This window comes from Aquarana catesbeiana, linkage group LG04 (genome assembly GCF_042186555.1).
Source record: "Aquarana catesbeiana isolate 2022-GZ linkage group LG04, ASM4218655v1, whole genome shotgun sequence".
In the NCBI taxonomy this organism is placed as follows: Eukaryota; Metazoa; Chordata; class Amphibia; order Anura; family Ranidae; genus Aquarana; species Aquarana catesbeiana.
In genome coordinates this window covers 148,908,115-148,931,465 of record NC_133327.1, presented here as the reverse complement: position 1 = coordinate 148,931,465, position 23,351 = coordinate 148,908,115, and the positions used below count along the sequence as shown (strand labels likewise).

Sequence of the window (23,351 nt, the reverse complement as noted above, 5' to 3'; positions counted from 1 at the left end):
CCCTCAACAAACCCTATCAAACTCCAATATGTCACATAGAATCCACAAGGTCAGTAATTGCTTCTGAGACGAGGGCATTATCTGGCATCTGTAGACATCCAAGATGCCTACCTGTCTATTCCTATCTATCCACCTAATCAACACTTTCTTACACTTTGCAGTGCAAGGTAGTCATTTCCAGTTCGTTGTAGTGCCTTTCAGGCTATCATCTGCTCCCAGAGTATTCAAAAAGGTCCTAGCACCTCTTTTTGCAACCCTCAAAATACAGGATATGAAGGCCATCTAGACAACCTGCTCCTGAAGAGATATCTGATTCTGAATTATCACTTCCACACACCTGTATCTTTTGGCTGACTCTCTCATTACCTTTTGGATTTCCCATTAATTTTAAATTACAGAGACTATAACCTAAATACTGAGACATCCGTAGAGGGGCTAGGAGCTCTATAAGGGCAATAAAGTCTCATAAAACAATACATTTGTTGGTGAATTAGCTCATCAGTCTTCATCCACAGCTGCAATGTTAGTTTTTTTCTATAAGTTATTTTTATTAACGATTTTTAAAAGTACATAACAATAAAAGTTACAGAAAAAGAAGAGCTGAGTCATGTCAATCATTTCAGTAAGCAATCATGTGCAACCATACAATGCATGTACATACAGTCAGATATGATACAGCATTGGTGTCATAATCATATTAACACAGAACAACATTTAATTGCAAGGGGACTAGAAGGGCTGATCAACAAAATGTGTAAACATCTTAACATAAAATGGAAATTATTGACCTCTGCATTGAAAAAGGTGTTTAAAAGATACAAAGCCAAACAGAATAAATGCATCTAGGAAGGTCAAATGGCAGCTTTATTTTGGTCTAATATGTCTATTTCAAATGAATAATACATCCATGCAGACCAGATATTATGGAACTGTTTTGTTTATCCTTGGGGATAAGAACTCATATTTCCGAATCCATGACCTTTTCTACCTCTCCCTTTCAGTCCTGAAGTGTGGAGCACTGGGTCTGCTTCCAAAATGTGGGTATAAGGCTTTTTGCCGCATTTAAAAGGTATTGTTGTAACGCTATTTTTATGTAACTTGAAGCAAGAAGGGGTAGCATGAAATGGACAGTGGTGGGGAGAGAATTGGGTGGGCTTAGGAGTGGTTTTCTAAATCCAAGGAAAATATTTCTCTCAAACTTTTTGGATTTTGGGACCCTGCCATTGGGGTCTTTGGGGCATGCAAAAATTTGCCTTGCTGATGCAACCTCACCAACATTTGGGATCTGCTCCCAGAAAGATCTTGGTTAATCGTGAAGGCGTTTTTTTTACCAGTGGGAGAAAAATTTGTAACTAGTTACATAGTTGGTGAGGTTGAAAAAAGACACAAGTCCATCAAGTCCAACTTATGTGTGTGATTATATGTCAGTATTACATTGTATATCCCTGTATGTTGCAGTCGTTCAGGTGCTTATCTAATAGTTTCTTGAAACTATCAATGCCCACCGCTGTGGAAGGGAATTCCACATCCTTGCTGCTCTTACAGTAAAGAACCCTCTACATAGTTTAAGGTTAAACCTCTTTTCTTCTAACTTTAATGAGTGGCCACGAGTCTTGTTAAACTCCCTTCTGAGAAAAAGTTTTATCCCTATTGTGGGGCACCAGTATGGTATTTGTATATTAAAATCATATCCCCTCTCAAGCGTCTCTTCTCCAGAGAGAATACGTTCAGTGCTCGCAACCATTCCTCATAACTAATATCCTCCAGACCCTTTATTAGCTTTGTTGCCCTTCTTTGTACTCGCTCCATTTCCAGTACATCCTTCCTGAGGACTGGTGCCCAGAACTGGACAGCATACTCCAGGTGCGGCCGGACCAGAGTCTTGTAGAGCGGGAGAATTATCATTTTATCTCTGGCATTAATCCCCTTTTTAATGCACGCCAATATTCTGTTTGCTTTTTTAGCAGCAGCTTGGCATTGCATGAGCCTATCATCTATTAGGACCCCCAGGTCCTTTTCCATCCTAGATTCTCCAGAGGTTCTCCCCCCAGTGTATAGAATGCATTATTTTAAATTTTTCTACATTGAACCTCATTTGCCATGTAGTCGCCCACCCCATTAACTTGTTCAGATCTTTTTGCAAGATTTCCACATCCTGCAGAGAAGTTATTGCCCTGCTTAGCCTAGTATCGTCCGCAAATACAGAGCTTGAACTGTTTACCCCGTCCTCCAGATCGTTTATGAACAAATTAAATAGGATTGGTCCCAGCAACAAAACTCCTGGGTCTTAATAGATGATACATGAGATAGCTTTGTGATGTTTTTGCAATTGGGTGAGCGTGAAGTTCATTCCCAGTTCTAATTCCCATTCCCGTACAAAATAAGACGGTGTCTGGGAATAGTGGGTAAGGAATAGTTTATACATTTGTGATAAAAGCAAAATGTCGGTTTTGAGTTCAAGGATCCTTTTACTCTTTTGGTGCCTTAATATTAATAGTGATGATTCGATGTCTCGCATAGCTAAATATACTGTATCAGTGTATGGCCAGTATTAAAATGTATGTAAAGCCCAAATCATTTTTGTTTTAAATAGAGTAGGGAAGGGTTGAAAAACCCCTGTCAGGTTATTTTTTGCTTCCTGTGTCCTACTAGGGGAATTTCTGTTCACTTCCTCTTATGAAGACAAAACCAGAAATGAGAGAAAATCTCTTCAGTGTATGGAATTCCTATCTTATAGAGCTGTCACTGGAACAAGTGTCCCAATTAAAATTCCTCTTGCTTTGGCATCAACTCTAACATATTGAATTTCCACCATTTTCTGTTTTTATGACCACGATCCCAAGAACAAAAAAAGGGGAGAATCCCACCAGCGAAGACATGGACAGTAATATATAACAGGGTGTCTAATCCTTCCCTTCTCTATACAAAACTTATAAAAAAAATACCTTTACATACCTTTTTAAATGAAACCCCTGTGGTCATAATGATCAAGCAAGCTGTGTGCTACAAAGAGAGAATCTGCATGCAGAGTGTCGCATTTCTTGCAGGTGATGATCTCACACTGTGCACACATTTTCCTGGAACGCTCCAGCTGGCCGCAGTATGATTCCTCTTGGTTAATTTTGTGCTCTTTGTGTCCAGCTCTACACAATGGCTTCTTCTTGTCTTCTGGTACATGTGTCTTCCCTCTACAGAAAGGCATAAGATGCAGGGAGAGTTATTGCCTGAGTTAAGTCCTGAGCTCCTATATTTTCTGAACACTATCCATACAGTACATACTTCTCAATGGAAACATTATATTCAAAGCCATTTATGTAAAGGGTCAATGCACCTAAAAGTGATATAGTTGCTGATGGATCATATTGTTCTCAGAAGGCTCCTGGCTTCTTGTGTGTGTGTGTGTGTGTATGCATGTGTGTGTGTGTGTGTGTATATATATAATATATATATAAATAATGCAACACTCCCAGCAGCGAGATCTCCCTGCCATAGTACCTAATTCTGTTCCCGTCTACCTGGGGGTTTGGGGTGTTGGAAGAGTGAAACCCCCTCATAATGGCCACAAAAGCTGTGCAGAACCAGGAACGCAAGCAAAAAAATTTTACCAATAGAATATAAGAAAGATACTGCATATTTTAAAAGCTGAAGTATCCGTTCTGGATGCCCTGGTCCTTTTTGGAGGTGAAAATATTTGTAAAATTGTGAAAGAACTGTGCTGCCAGTCCTGTGTCCATATCCTCTTGGTAAACCTTTAGCTTCACTGCTTAGAACATTTCTGAACTGAAACAAGCACACATCAGGATTTATAGATCTACCACATTCATACTTGTTTGCTACTCAGCTACTTATGAAGTGGAAAAGCCATAGGATCAGCATGAAATCTTGGAAAAGAGTATCTAGCGTACAGTGTTGGGAATAGCACCACTAGTTTTGTATGTCATGGTACTTACACACGGTACTGATGCTTGAATATCAGTCTTTCTGGCCAAAATGTATTTTATTTTGCATGCATTTGCGTGTACACAAGTAAAATCAATTCTAACTCTCAGAATGGAATTTTAACATTTTACAAATGTAAATGCAGAAAATACTGACCGGCAACTCAGATCCCCGTATTTTTTCCTCTACTCTTCTATATGCAGCACGTTTATGCACCTGGTTGTACAGGCACATTGAAAACAATGGGCCGCATGCAGTTTTCATGCATTTTGCGTTTTACTTTTTTTCCTCCTTAAACGCACTGTAAAACACACTGTATATAGTTGGTTGCTAAGGAGGGGGCTGGGAAGCCAGACACCGCGTCCTTAGCAACCGATGAGTCAGCTGTCAGCGGGGTTCCCAGCTGAAAGCTGAATGTAAAAAAATTAATAAAAATTTGCCCGTAAAAAAATTTGAGAAAAAAACGGTGTGGGGTTCCCCACCCAGGTCCATACCAGGCCCTTCAGGTCTAGTATGCATTCGGAAGGGACCCCCCCCACAATTAAAAAAAATGGCATGGGGTTCCCCCCAAAATCCATACCAGATCCTTATCTGAGCATGCCGCCTGGCAGGTCAGGGAAGGGAGAAGATGAGCGAGTGCCTCCTCCGGAACCATACCAGGCCGCATTCCCTCAACATGGGGGGGATGCCCCCCCACCCCAAAGCACCTTGCCCCCATGTTGATGAGGACAAGGGCCTCTTCCAGACAACCCTAGCCGGTGGTTGTCAGGGGTCTGCGGGCGGGGGCTTATCGGCATCTGGAAGCCCCCCTTTAAAAAGGGGGCCCCCAGATCCTGGCCCCCCCTATGTGAATGGGCTGTGGACAATTCCTTTATTAATAATTCTGTCTTCTCTAGCCGTCTCTTCCCGCCATCTTCTCCTTCCCACCGTCTTCTCCTCGAGCCACCTCTTCCAGCCACCACTGTCTCTTCATGCTGCTGTCTTCTTCCTCGCCACCAGTTACCCACCCAATTTTTTAAAAAAGTTGCTCCTCTTCTGTTAATGTCTTCATCTGTTTTGTTGTCGCCCGCTCTCTGCCGACTTATATAGCAATGGGGTGTGGCCATCCGATGACATCACTCTGAGAGCTTGCCCCTTGCCACAAGGGGTGGGCTCTCGGGGTGATGTCATCGGATGGCCATGCCCCATTGCTATATAAGAGTTGGCAGAGAGCGGGCGACAACAAAACAGATGAGGACAACCGAACAAGAGCGGCTTTTTACATGTTTTAATTAGCGGGTAACTGGCGGCGTCTTATGTTTTTATTACATTTCACTGCTTTTTTAGTGAATGGGTAGGGGTACAATGTCCATTCACATAAGGTGGGGGTGGGATCTGGTGGCCCCCTTCTTAAAAGGGGGCTTCGAGATTCCATTAAGCTCCCCGCCTGCAGAGCCCGAAAACTACCGGCTAAGGTTGTCGGGAAGAGGCCCTTGTCCTCATCAACTTGGGGGCAAGGTGCTTTGGGGTGGGGGGCAGAGACTGAGAACTGGAGGAACCGGATACAGATTTAGGGTTTCTATGCCCAAACCACCATTGACAGTTTCAATCCCCCCTGGTCTGGGGTCTCCTGCTATAATCTGTTTACTATGGTGTCTTTCTCTCATGACATAATTTCCCCATTGTGTGCCTCCTAGGTGTGAATTCCCATTGTTAATTGAGTCACCTCTTGTTTCTGTCTGTCTGCTAATCCTCTTGGAGATGTGATTGGCATTGTGTCCATTTTACCTTGTTACCGAACCATTCTGGGATGTTTGTTAGCCGTTCATTAGATGTACTGATATTACTGTTTACAGTTTGCATTGTTTAGGATAATGTGATCAAGTTCTTACCAGATTTTGTGTGGTATATAGTCTGTGTGAATTTACAATAAAGTCAGTTTCAGTTTGCACCTAAGCTAGTGTCGTCTAGTTCTTGGGTGCAATGCTCAGCTATGATACCTGGTTTCTGGTTTTAGAGTGGGGGAAGCTGTATCTTGGCGGAAGCACCCAAGCAGGGTGCTAGGTGGTCCATCACTCTACTAATAGAAGATAAGTGCAGGAGGACAATCTGACTGCACAGGACCACAATTCATCTCATGTTCAGTGCTCGTGTATGAAGTGGGTCTGTTCTCTAGTGTCTGCAGCTCTGTTTATGAAATGATGAATATGAGACCACCACAGCCGAACAAAAAAATGCAGAAATACCTTCTAGTGAGTTTTCAGTAAGGCCCCTTTCACACTGGGGCGGTAGGGGGCGTCGGCGGTAAAACAGCGCTATTTCTAGCACTGTTTTACCGTGGTATTCGGCCGCTAGCGGTGCGGTTTTAACCCCCCGCTGGCGGCCGAAAAAGGGTTAAAACCACTCGTATAGTGCGGCTATAGCCGCGGTATAGCCGCGCTGTCCCATTGATTTCAATGGGCAGGAGCGGTTTAGGAGCGGTGAATACACCGCTCCTTCACCGCTCCAAAGATGCGGCTGACAGGAGATTTTTTCTTCTCCTGCCAGCGCACCGCTTCAGTGTGAAACCCTCGGGCTTTCACACTGAACAAACAGCGGAGGCTGTTTTGGGGCGGTTTGCAGGCGGTATTTTTATCGCCTGCAAACCGCCCCAGTGTGAAAGGGGCCTTAGAAAACCAGGCACAGTTGTCTGATTTCTGTAGAGTATCCCTATGCAATTACTGTGACATTGTGATAAAAATTATACAAAGCTCCCAACTTTCTGACGTGAGAAAGAGGGACACCTTTCAGCAGAAAGTAAGGCCGATCTCTCCCTATGGATACATCCCTGTTTACAAGAAGGGTAGAGTAAGTAGAAAAACTATTTTGGAAGTTAAACAGTACCTTTTTATAGAAGCCTATACATCAGACTAAAAAGAGGGACAACTTGGGAAGAAAGGGAGAAAGAGGAATATGATTCCAAATGAGGGACAATTGAATACAATGAGTATAATTGGATTTTGAGATCATACTTGTGAGTCTTCAGGGATCCACAGAGCACAGCCAAGGATGAAATCTTCTTCCTAATTATCCGTTCCCTCTTCTTTCTAGCACTTCTGTCCACACATGTGTTCATCGCCTTGTCGCCATTCACTGGCTTTTTATTCTGTCCACTCATGTTAAGTGTTAGTCCTGGGGTAAAAGAAGCTCTGTAGGATTACTGCATAAAAATCCTGATTTACAACACCCATTCTATTTCTTCACCTGGTGATCTTGCCAGTAAAACACTTTCCATCCTAAGGTGAAAATGCTCACTCACTGTACTGTATCTTTGGAGGAACAACCTTGTCAACTTAGGACAGGAAGTGTGATAGTGACCTCTTCTCATCTTCATCACATAGTGGGGCGGTTGTCTGTAATCTACAAAAAAAAGAGTGGCCAGGGCTGACGACACTGCATGAGATTTTAGTGCAGCACTGGGAGGTTGGAGCACACTGGATTTCTGGTGGGTTCAGAATTTTTCAACTTGGGAAAACTGTGCCTGTATTGGAGAGCTGTATGGGATTAATTTGTCCATACCTTCACCTTAAGCACTACTTGAAACTTGTTAAAAGACAACTGAAGCCTGATCGCAGCTTGTTTAGAATCATGGCCAACACTTCCACTATCCATGTTTGACTTTCCTAAACTGGAGCTGAAGTTTGCTTTAAATGTTCGCCAACCCACCCCAGTACATACACTAAGACATGGTAGCTTCTACAGGCACAGCAACATACCTGTACGTCGCTGCCTGTTTCTGGGTTTCGGGCGCCCGCCCCTACCTGCCTGCTCCCCTGTGATTTGACACAGGGGGAGTTTGTCCACAGATACCGGCCAATTATTCATGTGTCATTGTGTCCAATCACAGTCTCTAGCCCTGTTTTGACAATCAACACAGGGCTCTGTACAGAGGGAACGATCACTTTGTTTCTTTTCTCTGCAAAGCAGGGAGATAGTTAGGCACACAATAAACCCCTTGATTGCCCCTAGATGTTAACCCCTTCCCAGCCAGTGTCATTAGTACAGTGACAGTGTATATTATTGGCACTGATCACTGTACTGGTGTCACTGGAAAAGTCAGTGCCAGTAAGTCAGTTGGTTAGTTCCCACAAAGTGTTATGCCCTGTACACATGATAGGATTTTCTGACAACAAAACCGTGGATTTTTTTCTAACAGATGTTGGCTCAAACTTGTCTTGCATACACACGGTCACACAAATGTTGTCGGAAATTCCGAACGTCAAGAACACAGTGACGTACAACACGTATGACGAGCTGAGAAAAATGAAGTTCAGTAGCCAGTGCGGCTCTTCTGCTTGATTCCGACCATGCGTGGAATTTTGTGCGTCGGAATTTTGTACACACGATCGGAATTTCCGACAACGGATTTTGTTGTTGGAAAATTCGAGATCTAATTTGAAATTCCGACGGAAAATGTCCGATGGAGCCTACACACGGTCGGAATTTCTGACAACAAGCTCCCATCGAACATGTGTGGAATTTTGTGCGTTCGATGGAGCCTACACACAGTCGGAATTTCTGACAACAAGCTCCCATCGAACATTTGTTGTACATTTGTTGAAAATCCGATCGTGTGTACAGGGCATAAGTGTGAGACTGCCCTCCGCACTATCACAGTCCCACTATAAGTCCCACTATAAGTCGCTGATCACCGCCATTACTAGTATAAAATAAATAAATAAAAAATCCAGCATATATACCATCGTTTGTAGACCCTATAACTTTCAGGCAAAACAATTAATATACATGTATTGGGATTTTTTTGTAGATACATTTTGGCCTAAAGTTATTATGAAATGTTACTTTTTTATTGAATGTTTTGTAACAGAAAGTAAAAAATGTTTTTTTTTTTTTTCAAAATGTTTTTTTTCCCGTTTTATATAATAAAAAAATAGAAAACCCAGTCAATCAAATACCACAAAAAGAAAGCTCTATTGGTGTGAAAAAATGATATAAAGTGTTGCATGACCACACAATTGTCAGTTAAAGTACCACAGTGCAAAATAGCAAAAAATGGCCTGGTCATGAAGGGGGGGGGGGGTCATTCCAGAGCTGCAGTAGTTAATATCTTCAACAAAGATGCTTGAAGCTTTCTGAAAATTTTAACAATGTATTGCATAAACTTGCTCTACACATTGCTGTTGAGCTGAAGCCCATGTGTCCATGACCTTACACTCCTTTCAAAATGATAGGGCAAACACCCCCCCCCCCCTCCTAGTGAAGTTCAGTGTGGTGGTAGCTAATAATGATATCACAGAAAAGTATAACCTATGATAGAATCTAGTCCCTTTGCAGACCCACCTGTCCCTGTAAATAGCACAAACCTGCCTGCGTAGTTCAGCTGTCCTCAGATAGGATGATGAGCTGTGGCTGGCAGCGCGGGTCCTTCAGTATGAGGAGTAGAGTTGCTGAGAACTCTTATTAAATGTTCTTCTGTGGGTCCTCCTGCCTGCTCCCCGCACTGATTTGTCTTCATTTCCTCAATGTGATGTTCTATTCCAGATATAATTGTCCATTCAGCTTCCTTTAATGAAATTACCCAGCCCAGTAAGAATGTTTAATTCACTAATTGTATCTGGCCAAGGATGGGCTCCTCTACATCACAGGCCCGACTCATTCTCTCTCCCACATTGTTGTGGATGCAGTTTATTACCTTTTAATGTCATTGTCTCCAGTGTTTTAGTTAGTAAACAAACCATCACTAAGGACTACACCAGTAATGTGGGCATTTAATTTGGCTATTAGGAGGGCATGTAAGAATGGACATGGGATCTACTTACTCACATGCAAAGGTTACTGCAGGAGCAGTTTGAGATAGTACAGTGTTGGATCCCTTTATTCTCTATTGTTTTCTTATGTCTTATAGTGAACCTTTCTATCCCCTCAGCATGTACAGTACACATAACCAACTGAAGAACCTTTCTATCCCCTCAGCATGTACAGTACACATAACCAAATGAACTCCTTTTCCCAAATGCAGGAACACCTGCTCTGATCTCCCTTTGCAGACGTTACCATGCCGATTCGTTGTTCACTGATTTATATTTTACTACTGTTTCTGTAAACTTTGGATAAGACGGTTGTTTTAAGGTCTAGTATAAAAAATATGTTTAGCAACAGTTCAAATTCCTATGCCCTCATAAGCTTTGTGTTTTCGTCTACCCTTTAGCACAGCTCATGCAGGAGGAAAATGGGAAAAGCTATTCCTATCTATCTAAGGCTAAAGAAAACATAGCACAGACAATTGAAATATACACTCACCGGACACTTTATTAGGTACACATGTTCAATTGTTTGGTAACACAAATTGCTAAACAGCCAATTACATGGCAGCAACTCAATACATTTAGGCCTCTAGACGTGGTGAAGATGACTTGCTGAAGTTCAAACCGAGCATAGGAATGGGGAAGAAAAGGGATTTAAGTGACTTTCGACATGGCATGGTTGGAGGTGCCAGACAGGCTGGTCTGAGTATTTCAAAAACTGCTGATCTCCTGGGATTTTCACGCACAACCATCTCTAGGGTTTACAGAGAATGGTCCGAAAAGAGAAAATATCCAGTGAGCGGCAGTTGTGTGGAGGAAAATGCCTTGATGATGTCAGAGGTCAAAGGAGAATGAGCAGACTGGTTCGAAATGATAGAACGGCAACAGTAACTTAAATAACCACTCGTTACAACCAAGGTATGGAGAATACCATCTCTGAATGCACAACACATCGAACCTTGAAGCAGATGGACTACAGCAGCAGAAGACCACACTGGGTGCCACTCCTGTCAACTAGGAACAGGAAACTGAGGTTACAATTCGCACAGGCTCACAAAAATTGGGCAATAGATTGGAAAAAAACGTTGCCTGGTCTGTCGAGTCTAGATTTCAGCTGCGACACTCAGATGGTAGGGTCAGAATTCGGCATAAACAACATGAAAGCATGGATCCATCCTGTCTTGTATCAACAGTTCAGGCTGGTGGTGGTGGTGGTATAATGGTGTGGGGGATATTTTCTTGGCACACTTTGGGCCCCTTAGTACCAACTGAGCATTGTATAAATGCCACAGCCTACCTGAGTATTGTTGCTGACCATGTCCATCCCTTTATGACTACAGTGTACCCATCAGTCAAGTGGGTGACCTAATTTTCCTTTGCTGAAGTTAAGAAACCAAGCCAAGTCTGTGACTGGACAATAAAGTTGGCCACTCTGATCTTTCCTCCTATCAAAATGTTCCTTGCCAACTCATTTGTACTGCAATCGATCCTGGTTGATATCGACCTGCAGTTTCGCTTTAAAATAACTGAAACCATGTGCACACTGTTTTTATCACAATGTGCTGGGGATTTGTGATCTGCCTGTACAGAGCATTCACCCTACCGTTTTTTTTTACTAGCCTTATTGCCTGGATAAATCATACATCTGTGACTATAGCCACATCCTTGCCCGACATTTATCACTGGTTAATAGTAAACAGCCTTCTTGTAAGCCAAGTCATGTTTTGTGTTTTACTAAACTTTCAATCCCCCTATTGCTTGGGGAAACCAATCCTAGATCCAGGATGTCATTAAAACGTGATGTTTCACTCCTAAAAAAAAATGTGTAATTTCACATTCTGCTTGTCCTCAGATACTGTGTGAATTAAGCTGCCACTTCATGAGTCTACTGTTCTGTCTATACCTAGAAATGTGTTAATGAAGATCCGTCTACGCCTTTTTCTCCATCTGTAACACACTCTGATCTGGAGCTACAGACACCATCCACAGATCTGTGTTCTGCAGGAGAGAAGAGCCAAGATCTGCCTAGAATCCCTACCATGTAAGTAGAACTCTAGGAGCTGTCCATACTCTCAGTACTGAACCCTTTCTACAATGCATGATGTCCCACACTTCTAGTGCTGAACCCTCTCTACACCGCATGGTGCCCCACACTTCTAGTGCTGAATCTTCTCTACACTGCATGATGTCCCACACTTCTAGTGCTGAACCCTCTCTAAACTGCACGGTGCCCCACACTTCTAGTGCTGAACCCTCTCTACACCGCATGGTGCCCCACACTTCTAGTGCTGAATCTTCTCTACACTGCATGATGTCCCACACTTCTAGTGCTGAACCCTCTCTAAACTGCATGGTGCCCCACACTTCTAGTGCTGAACCCTCTCTACACCGCATGGTGCCCCACACTTCTAGTGCTGAATCCTCTCTACACTGCATGGTGCCCCACACTTCTAGTGCTGAACCCTCTCTAAACTGCATGGTGCCCCACACTTCTAGTGCTGAACCCTCTCTAAACTGCATGGTGCCCCACACTTCTAGTGCTGAACCCTCTCTAAACTGCATGGTGCCCCACACTTCTAGTGCTGAACCCTCTCTAAACTGCATGGTGCCCCACACTTCTAGTGCTGAACCCTCTCTAAACTGCATGGTGCCCCACACTTCTAGTGCTGAATCCTCTCTACACTGCATGGTGCCCCACACGTCTAGTGCTGAATCCTCTCTACACTGCACGGTGCCCCACACTTCTAGTGCTGAACCCTCTCTAAACTGCATGGTGCCCCACACTTCTAGTGCTGAACCCTCTCTACACCGCATGGTGCCCCACACTTCTAGTGCTGAACCCTCTCTAAACTGCATGGTGCCCCACACTTCTAGTGCTGAACCCTCTCTAAACTGCATGGTGACCCACACTTCTAGTGCTGAACCCTCTCTACACTGCATGATGTCCCACACTTCTAGTGCTGAACCCTCTCTAAACTGCATGGTGCCCCACACTTCTAGTGCTGAACCCTCTCTACACCGCATGGTGCCCCACACTTCTAGTGCTGAATCTTCTCTACACTGCATGATGTCCCACACTTCTAGTGCTGAACCCTCTCTAAACTGCACGGTGCCCCACACTTCTAGTGCTGAATCCTCTCTACACCGCATGATGTCCCACACTTCTAGTGCTGAATCTTCTCTAAACTTCATGGTGCCCCACACTTCTAGTGCTGAACCCTCTCTAAACTTCATGGTGCCCCACACTTCTAGTGCTTAACCCTCTCTCAATTGCACAGTGCTCCTCACTCTGTGCTGAACTCTCTCTCCATTCTGCACAATGCTCCTCTTTTACATTGCACTGTGTGTCATACTTTCAATGCTGAACTCTCTTCTTACTGCACAGTGCTCCTCATTTAAATGCTGACCTATTTCTCATACATACAGTGCTAATAATCCATCTTTGTTGCCACTGTTCATGTACCCAGTGCTGACACTCATATTACTGTTCTCTCCTCACCGCTAAATACTGATTCACCAGTTACAGAATCTAGAATTCATATGTTCAGTAGTAGTATCCTGTAATTGTTTTCTCTGTCTATACACTCATTGTCTGTCATTGTTCTTTTTATCCATATACACAGTGTTAAAATACTCTGTGAACATTGTATGTACCCAGGGGTTAATCTGTCACTATGTATCCCTGCACATACACTGGAGAATCCACATCACTGCAGATGTTCCCAGAACCACATATACAGAGCTTACACTTTCAGCAGAGTTGTACAAAATAATGAGATGCATTGGTATTTATCATTTGTTCTTTATATTTATTATTTATAAAGTACAACATGTTACATATTGGTTTGAAATGTACATGAATCCATTTACATCTTTCCCTGTCCCAAGGAGTTCCCGACAGACCCTTATTATTCAAACAGGTAACAGTTGGAATGGGACAAGAATGCAACCAAAAAGATGTATACAAAAATGTAAGAGGATCTGGTGGCAGTAAATGTGGTGGGAGATGCTAATGTAGTTTAGGTGATGTGAAAACAATTGTGAGCTTGGTAAATACTTTTTACACATTTGGAGGCCTGTGGGGTATTTGGTGTATTGTGGAAGAGAGCTCCAGAGAAATGGAGCAGCGCAAGAGACATCTAGAGCGCGTTGCTCAAACACAATGTCCAAAGAAGTGGAAAAATTTTAAGTGGATTTATTTTTTTGATTGTGTTTACCTAAAGACTGAGGAGGAGGTATAAATGGGCAGTCAGAGTCAAAGTATAATTAAATGTTTAAACTGTATCTTGCCAAAAATGGTAGGCCAATGGAGAGATTAGTACAGAGGAGAAGGCAACATCTGGGCCCTTGGGTTCCTTCACAGATGAATAGCAATCCAGATTCTACTATAGCAGAGAAGTAAGAAATAAAATAAAAACACACTGGAGTGGTTTTACTCAAGTCAAATAGACTGCAAATAGAATGCAGTTGCACTACTTTTCCTTAGTAAATGTAAATGTGGTAAAGCTTCACTTTGTAAAGAATACCCAATAAGGTGCAAGGAAAAAAAAAAACAGCATTTTTGCTTGCACAAGATTGGATGATGGATTCAGCAGTGTCACCACATTCACAAAGCTCTGGGGGAAAAGAGGCCAGAGTTTATTTGCTTTTTGTAAATCCACTCCATGGCATCATGACCTTGCAGGACTGGGCTTAAAGGGGTTGTAAAGGTAAAAATTTTTTCACCTTAATGCATTATATGCATTAAGGTGAAAAAACTTTTGACAATACCGCCGCCCCCAGCCCCCCCGTTTTACTTACCTGACACCTCGAATCTTCGCTGCTCGTTCTCGTCATCTCCATTGCAGCCCAGCCTGGTCGCTGATTGGCTGCAGTGGATGGATTGAAAGCAGCGCAGCCATTGGCTCGCGCTGCTGTCAATCACATCCGATGACGCGGCGCGCCGGGGGGCGGGGCCGAGTGATACAGCGAGCGGCTATAGCCGCCGGCTGTATCACGGGAGCGCGCCCGCAAGCACTCACCACCATGCGAGGGAGCTCGCATTAAGGTGGTTAATGCTTGCGGGGAGGAGCTGAAACAGCCGCCGAGGGACCCCAGAAGACCAGGTTTGGGGCCACTCTGTGCAGAACGAGCTGCACAGTGAAGGTAAGTATAACATGTTTGTTATTTAAAAAAAAAAAAAAAATTACCTTTACAACCCCTTTAATTCTGGACCCTAATGTACAATTTTTCAAATAATTACTTGGTCACTTTGGGATGATCTGTATAGGAAATATTTTGCTCTGTCTTACTAAATATTCTTTCTGGTCACATGGGTATCTGTTAATTGGGATTTTCACACAAACCCCCTCACAGAGGCTGACATCACAGTTAGAGTTAACAAGAGATATTTTCAGCGTGCTGATTACACCTACAGCAAAATGTGTTTGGAGGAAGGCAGAGAAAATGAAGCAAGTTATCTTACAGTAGATTTCACATGTCCTTCCATATGTAATACCAACAACATACATTACAAGACCCGTGTAAAAGATTAATTACCCTGGTGTGTTTGTGTGTGTGTGTGTGTGTGTGTGTGTGTGTGTGTGTGTATATATATATATAATATATATATATATATATATTACACCAGATTTTTGGAGAGGCAGGCACGCTGAATGCACAGCTGTGTGCTGGACTATTAAGCTCGGTTCACACTAATGCGTTTTTTGATGCATTTTGCAGAAATGCAGGGACATTTTTTAACATGAGTTCCTATGGAACATGTTCATATCGATGCATTTTTGTGCCTCTGCGATTTTTGAAAGGGTCGGGGACTTTTTTCCCACAAAATGCAGCATTTTGCATGTAATAGAATTCAATGGACCCGCATCCAAAACGCAAGTACCGCGTGTTTACCGCAATTCTGTTGCGATTTTACCGCGATTGGTGTTTTGCGTTTTTTTTTTTTTATTTCTTTTTTTTACACTGTATATAGCTGGTTGCTAAGGAGGGGGCCGGGAAGCCGACCGCTGCGTCCTTAACAACCGATGAGTCGTCAGCTGGCTTCCCGCTCAATGTAAAAAAAAAATGCCAGCTAAAAAAAATCATGAAAAAAAACAGCGTAGGGTCCACCCCCAAGTCCATACCAGGCCCTTGGGTCTAGTATGGATTCGGAGGGGACGCCCACATACCAAAATTTTTTAAAAAATGGCATGGGGGTCCCCCCAAAATCCATACCAGACCTTTATCTGAGCATGCAGCCCAGCAGGTCAGGAAAGGGAGGGGACGAGCGAGCACCCCCCCTCCTGAACCATACCAGGCCGCATGCCCTCAACATGGGGGGATGGGTGTTTGGGGCAGGGGGGCTCTGCGCCCCCCCACCCCAAAGTACCTTGCCCCCATGTTGATGGGGACAAGGGCCTCTTCCCGACAACCCTTGCCTAGTGGTTGTCGGGATCTGCGGGCGGGGGGCTTATCGGAATTTGGAAGCCTCCTTTAACAAGGGGGCCCCCAGATCCCAGCCCTCCCCCCTATGTGAATGAGTATGGGGTACATTGTACCCCTACCCATTCACCAAAAAAAGTAGTGTAGTGTTAAATACAGTAGACAGTTTTTGACAAGTCTTTTATTAAAAATCTTCTTTCTTCTTGCTCTCCTCCTCCTCCTCCCCCCCTTCCTTCTTCTTCCTTCTTCTTCCTTCTTCCTTCTTCTTCCTTCTTCTTCCTGTCTTCTTTGTCCGGTGTTCTTCTTCTTTCGCTCTACTTCCTGACTTCTTTGTCCGGTGTTCTTCTTTCGCTCTTCTTTTGCTCTACTTACTGTCTTCTTTGTCCGGTGTTCTTCTTCTTCTGCCGCTGCTCCCACCAACAATACTCCTCCGATGCGGCGTCCTGCATTTCTTAAATAATGATGGGGTGTGGCAATCGGATTACGTCATCTGGAGGCCACACCTCCTTGTGGCATCACCGCCTGAGGCATGATTGATCCATGACGTCAAAAGGGGGCGTGGCCTCCAGATGACTTAATCCGCTTGCCACGCCCCCATCATCATTTAAGAAATGCAGGACATCGGCACCGACTGATCAGCAGGACGCAGCATTGGAGGAGGGTCATCGGCTGGAGCGGCAGCAGAGAAAGAAGAGCACCGGATAAAGAAGACAGAAGAAGAGCAGAAGAAGAAGCAGGGGGAGAAGGAGAAGACCGGAGGATGAAGATGCAGGAGAATATGGAGGAAGACCGGAGGAAGAAGCGGAGAAGAAGAAAAAGATTTTTTAATAAAAGACTTGTCAAAAATTATCTACTATATTTTTAACACTACACTACTTTTAGTACAATGTACCCCATACTCATTCACATAGGGGGGAGGGCCGGGATCTGGGGACCCCCTTGTTAAAGGGGGCTTCCTGATTCTGATAACCCCCCCGCCCGCAGACCCCGACAACCACTGGGCAAGGGTTGTCGGGAAGAGGCCCTTGTCCCTATCAACATGGGGGCAAGGTTCTTTGGGGTGGGGGGGCACAGAGCCCCCCCTGCCCCAAAGCACCAATCCCCCCATGTTGAGGGCATGCGGCCTGGTATGGTTCAGGAGGGGGGGGGCGCTCGCTCGTCCCCTTCCTTTCCTGGCCTGCCGGGCTGCATGCTCGGATAAGGGTCTGGTATGGATCTTGGGGGGACCCCCACGCCATTTTTTAAAAAAATTTTGGCATGGGGGTCCCTCCAAATCCATGCTAGACCCAAGGGCCTGGTATGGACCTGGGGGGGACCCCACGCTGGTTTTTTCACAAAAATTTTTTTTTTAGCCAGCATTTTTTTTTTCTTTACATTGAGCGGGAAGCCAGCTGACTCATCGCTTCCAGGCCCCCTCCTTGGCAACCAGCTATAAACTGTGTAAAAAAAAAATGCAAATCGCGGAAAAATCGTAGTAAAAACGTGTGTCCAAAAAGGCGACAAGCACCGCAAAAAGCACTGCAGAAACGCTCAAAAGCAACATGCATAGATGTGCATCAAACCTTAGTTGTTACCTGACTATGGCTCAGGGCTCCACCCAACAGACAGGAGATCTGTGCAGGGGAGTTAGGTGGACTCCCAACCTCTCCAGGAGTTAGAGAGGCTTCATGGGCCACCTAGAGCGTGCATGTCTGCAGGGGGCAGATTTAATCTGTGACAAAGCAGCAAGGTGCTGCTCGTGAGTAAGCTATGAGAGATCTTGACTCTAAGGAAGTCTTTTGGTCTGAGGAGCAGGTCTAAGGCCTCTGCTTGATGCCTGAAACAGCCATGTGGCAAGAGAGTAAGCCAGTAGGATGAAGAATGATTGTGCAAGTTACAGTAATGGTGGAACCCCCTGTGTGGGGTACTAATGTATTTTGTGAACTTTTCTGTTCTTTTAAATAAAAGTGGGCTACCAGACCCTTAAAAATACAGTTTTGGACCGGCACACTCATTGAAAACGCACCCACTGCTTGAATCTGATCACCCCAATCTTACAATATATGCACTATATTACCAAAAGCATAGGGATGCCTTTACACACACATGAACTTTAATGACGTCAGAGTCTTAGTCTGTAGGGTTCAATATTGAGATGGCCCACCCTTTGCAGCTATAACAGCTTCAACTGTTCTGGGAAGGCTTTCCACAAGGTTTAGGAGTGTGTCTTTGGGAATGTTTGACCATTTTTCCAGAAGCGCATTTGTGAGGTCAGGCACTGATGTTGGACAAGAAGGCCTGGCTCGCAGTCTCCGCTCTAATTCATCCCAAAGGTGTTCTTTTTTTTAATTTATTTATTTATTTATTTCCATCCCAAAGGTGTTTTATCGGGTTGAGGTCAGGATTCTGTGCAGGCCAGTCAAGTTCCTCCACCCCAAACTCGCTCATCCATGTCTTTATGGACCTTGCTTTGTGCACTGGTGCACAGTCATGTTGGAACAGGAAGGGGCCATCTACAAACTGTTTCCACAAAGTTGGGAGCATGAAATTGACCAAAATGTCTTTATATGCTGACACTTTAAGAGTTCCCGTCACTGGAACTAAGGGGCCAAGCCCAACCCCTGAAAAACAACCCCATACGATAATCCCTCTCCACAAAATGATTTGGAGGGGTGGCCCAATACTTTTAGCAATATAGTGTGGATGAGTGAATTTGCGGTAGAAGAACTTGACTGGCCTGCACAAAGTCCTGACTCCAACCCAATAGAACACCTTTAGGATGCATTAGGGTGGAGACTGCAAGCCAGGCCTTCCCATAGACACACCCCTAAACATGGTGGACCGCCTTCCCAGAAGAGTTGAAGCTTTGATAGCTGCAAATGGTGGACCAACTCAATATTAAACCCTACGGACTAAGACTGGGATGCCATTAAGGTTCATGTGCGTGTAAAGGCAGGTGTCCCAATATTTTTGGCAATATAGTGTGTGTGTGTGTGTGTGTGTGTGTGTGTGTGTGTGTGTATGTATATATATATATATATATATATATATATATATATATATATATATATATATATATATATATATATATATATATATATATAATATACACACACACACACTTACTGACTTACTGGCCAATTTAATAGATACACCTTGCTAGTATCAGGTTGGACCCCCCTTTGCCTTCAGAACTGACTTAGTTCTTTGTGGTATTAATTCAACAAGGTGTTGGAAACATTCCTCAAAGATTTTGAGGGCTGCACATCCATGATGCGAATCTCCCGTTCCACTACATCCCAAATGTGCTTTATTGGATGAGATCAGGTGCCTGTGGAGGCCATTGGAGTACAGGGAAATCATTTTGGTGCAGATCTTCTTCCGTTGCTATGGGACACGTGCCATTTCTGGAGAGATTGCCCAAAACAACTCCCTCTCTGCAAGAGGCTGTCCCACCTGTCACAGGCACACGCTTAACAATAGGCTGCTTGTTAAAATCTACGTTACCCTTGGTAATCACTTGCTTTACTCTGGTTCACACTTCTTCTGCTATCTTCATACCCCAAAGGGCTTTAATGACCCATGCTGTAGACTGTGTGCCTGTTACTTACATACACTCCTTTAGCAACTTCAGACCAGGCAAGGTCAAAGTTTCAAAAGCTTTACTGAAAACTCTTACCCTGTTTCCCCTAAAATAAGACCTAGCCTGATTGTCGGTGATGGCTGCAATATAAGCCCTACCCTCCAAATAAGACTTACCCTGTTTCCCCGAAAATAAGCCCTACCCTGAAAATAAGACCTACAAGGACTTTAACTAGGGCTTATTTGGGGGGTAGGGCTTATATTGAAGCCATCACCGACAATCACGCTAGGTCTTATTTTAGGGGAAACAGGGTAACATAACAGAACAAAGTGCACAGTCTCTTCCCAGCATCCCTAACTCAAGCTTGTGGCTGCCCCAGCATTGCTGCACAGGCAAGCATCCATCTATGGCAGAGTCCATAGTGGTGGAATCCAGGGCTGGTATCTTTAGGGCAGACTGCAGCTGCCAGCAATCCCCTTACAAGGTGGATGTGACAGCAGGCAAGTTTGTTGTTCGGGGTGGAACTGCTCCCCCTTCTCTGTAAGCAGCAGGAGATTACATGCTGTGGATTGTTTGTGTTTTCTTTCCCATGCAGCAGACTCTGTCTGGGAAGAGTGGCAGCTATCTCACTAACCAGAATTTTAGCCTGCTTACAGGGGTATATTTTATAAAGCAGAAAATGCGTCTTGCTCAAATATTTAAAATGCATTGAACTGGATGGTCCTCCTCCAAAAAATGTTTGAGAAAGTCACATGTATGTAATGCCCCCTACAGGTGGTTGACAAACCAGTCCCAAAACTAGAGGAAGTAAGGAACATCTTTGCTGGGGACTTAGGAGACCTCAAACCCAAGGGCTGGCTACTTATTATGGCCTACAGAATCTATCAGGGAACCACCAGTTTGGTAGATACAAATAGCTAACAGGGTCCCATCCCCTGTGGTTGCCATCCTTGTCCCTCCAGGCTCAACCCCTCAGCTTCAAGGTCTCGGGGATACTGGGTACATGGTACAGACCGGCCATGGTACGTGGCTGGCCAGCTCACTAGGGCACCACCATCTCTCATCAGGCAAAGTTACATGCAAGGTTCCCCAGGTATAGGACACCCCCCCCCCTAATTGGCAAGGGAGAGAACGTGAACTAGCATGACTCTGGCCACTCCAACAGTCTTTAACAAATAGTCCCCTAGAAACCCTGGTTTTGCCCACTTCGGGGTAGGGGAAGTTCCAGCATTCCCTAGAGGGGAACGATGGCCTAAATCAGGAACACATGTCCACCCTCTCTGCTTTCCACCTCTGCCACCTACAACCAGGGCTGGTACAAGGATTTTTGACACCCTAGGCGAAACTTCATTTTTCTGCCCCCCCCCGGCTTCACCCCTGAACCCACCCCCTTTTCCCTGCCCATGTATACCCCACCTTTTTAATGAAGCAGCCATCAAATGCATCCCACCAGCGCTCATCAAATGCAGCCTCACCAGGACCCCATCAAATGCAGCCTACCAGGGCCCATTAAATGCAGCCTACCAGGGCCCATTAAATGCAGCCTACCAGGGCCCATTAAATGCAGCCTCACCAGCGCCCATCAAATGTAGCCTCACCAGCGCCCATCAAATGTAGCCTCACCAGCACCCATCAAATGTAGCCTCACCAGCACCCATCAAATGTAGCCTCACCAGCACCCATCAAAAGCAGCCTACCAGTGCCCATCAATGAATGTTTGCTTGCTTCCATTCATTCGGGACACAGACACAGTCCTCCGCCGTCGCCGCTGCACCTCTGACACTATGTGCGAACAGAGCGGCGGCTGCCTGCTGATGCTGAGACTTAGTTGCTTGCTGTAGAGAGAAGAGAGTAGGAACACCAGTGGCCGGGCTCCCTAGGGAGTAGGGCGCCCTAGGCGGCTGCCTAGTTTGCCTAGTGGTAGCACCGGCCCTGCCAACAACCATCAATTCTTCACCATTGTCCTATTTTATATGGTGCTTACCTAAACAAGGAGGCCCTTAGTGATCAGACTAAAGATGACCCCTCAACCAAAACAGGAGAGCTACAGCAGGGTCTAAAATGTCAGTTTGGTTCCTAGTCATTGGTTAATACAGCTAACTTTATGCATATGGAATGGGATTTAAATGAACACAAAAGATATAAAGCATGCTTTTTTTATCTCATCACCTCCCAGAGAACGTGTGATGAAGTGTGTTCATGTCAGCTAATTATTGGTGTGAAGTTCATCCTTGTCTAGATTAATTAGCTTTTATCTCAAAACAAAGCAGCAATTCTGATTCCTCCTCCAGAATCTATTTATACAGCAGTAAATAAGGTGACTGCAGGTATTTTTTCTCAGGGATTCTCGCAGTATTTCTTTTATTGGTTTATGCAGAACCAACATCAATGTCTGTAAATACAACAGATCTGCTTTAAAGCAACACTTTTTTGTTAACTATAAAGTATTTTAAATTTTCCACACTCATGTTCGCTCAAAGACAAAAAACAGGCAGATATTTTTTTCAATGTTAACAGGTAGAAAGCTACAGTATGTCCTTGCCCTCTATTGACTTTAAATGCAGCTCTGTATTAAATAATGCACCCTTACCTGTATTGCTTTTAACACTGCACACAGTTTAAGTACCAGAATTTAACTTGGCATCAGCCCCTTGAAATCCACAGTTTTCTGTGATGACCAACTGCATTCTGATAAGAGGAGAGTGACAAAGAACAAAGGTGTCCGTTTATGAAGCAGTGAAAAAATGTCACTGCTCCATTCTCCAGCATTCTCAGAGATCGTTCTCCTCTGGATGCCTGTTTATAAAGCTTTGTAGATCGCTTCTCCTTTTGTGAAGTGAAGCGATCTACAAACGCTTCAAACAGTGGAGAATGTCCCCTGATACTGGAATCTTGTGAGACTTTACAAGATTACAGTACCAGAAATTCACAAACACGGAGATGTCAGTTTATTAAGCAGTGATAAATTATCACTGCTCAGTACACGGCGTGGTTAATGCTAATAAAATAAAGAGTTCCCCTACACAATAAATAAATATATATATATATACACACACACACGTTATATACACACACACACACACACACGTGTTTATATATATATATGACCAGGGGGCATGGTTACTGTCTTCCTTCTTCCTCCTCAGTTCCCCAGGATTCTCTCTTCACTCCCCGATTCTCCACCTCTGAGCAGGTGAATCGGGGAGTGTGAATTCTAACACAGATCACCAGTGAAGTGCTGAGATCGCAGCTTCATAAACTGGTCATTTCTGTGTCAGACAATGTGGATTCTCAGTGTGCGGAGATGTTCAAACGTGTTCTCCCCGATTATCTCTGTTTCATAAACCGTTTATGGACTGTGATCAGTGGCGATCCTCGGGATCACTGCTGTTCACTGCTTCTTAAATGGACACCTAAGTTCACCAGTGTGCTGCTTCTCCTTCACTGTACAGTCACAGGCTGAGCATCCCTTAGTTCATCCCTGGTGGTGATGGGACCTGTAAAATGTTACTTAACTGTAGCAGAGATAACTCAGGTCTTCGGCCCTGCCAGACAGGGCTATGCTGTGTGACAGAGCTGTGTACGTCTCAGACTTAGATTGACATAAATACAAATCCTTTTGGCAGATAAAACAGCTCTCTTAT

The 23,351-nt window shown here is 44.3% G+C and overlaps 1 protein-coding gene and 1 long non-coding RNA gene across 2 annotated transcripts in view; one reads left to right on the top strand and one right to left on the bottom strand.

Moving 5' to 3' along the window:
* Positions 1-585: 585 nt before the first annotated feature.
* LOC141141430 (uncharacterized) lies at positions 586-9,414 on the bottom strand. Its single transcript, XR_012244073.1, has 3 exons — positions 9,282-9,414; positions 6,930-7,089; positions 586-3,188 (listed from the first exon to the last, which is right to left on the bottom strand). It is a non-coding gene; the product is annotated as an uncharacterized lncRNA (long non-coding RNA).
* Positions 9,415-11,561: 2,147 nt separating this feature from the next.
* LOC141139586 (vesicle-associated membrane protein 1-like) overlaps positions 11,562-23,351 on the top strand; it is a 71,496-nt gene continuing 59,706 nt past the window's right edge. The window contains exon 1 of the mRNA XM_073625863.1: positions 11,562-11,763. Within this exon, the coding sequence (XP_073481964.1) occupies positions 11,762-11,763 (2 nt within the window). The 5' untranslated portion in view covers positions 11,562-11,761. The remainder of the gene's footprint in view (positions 11,764-23,351) is intronic.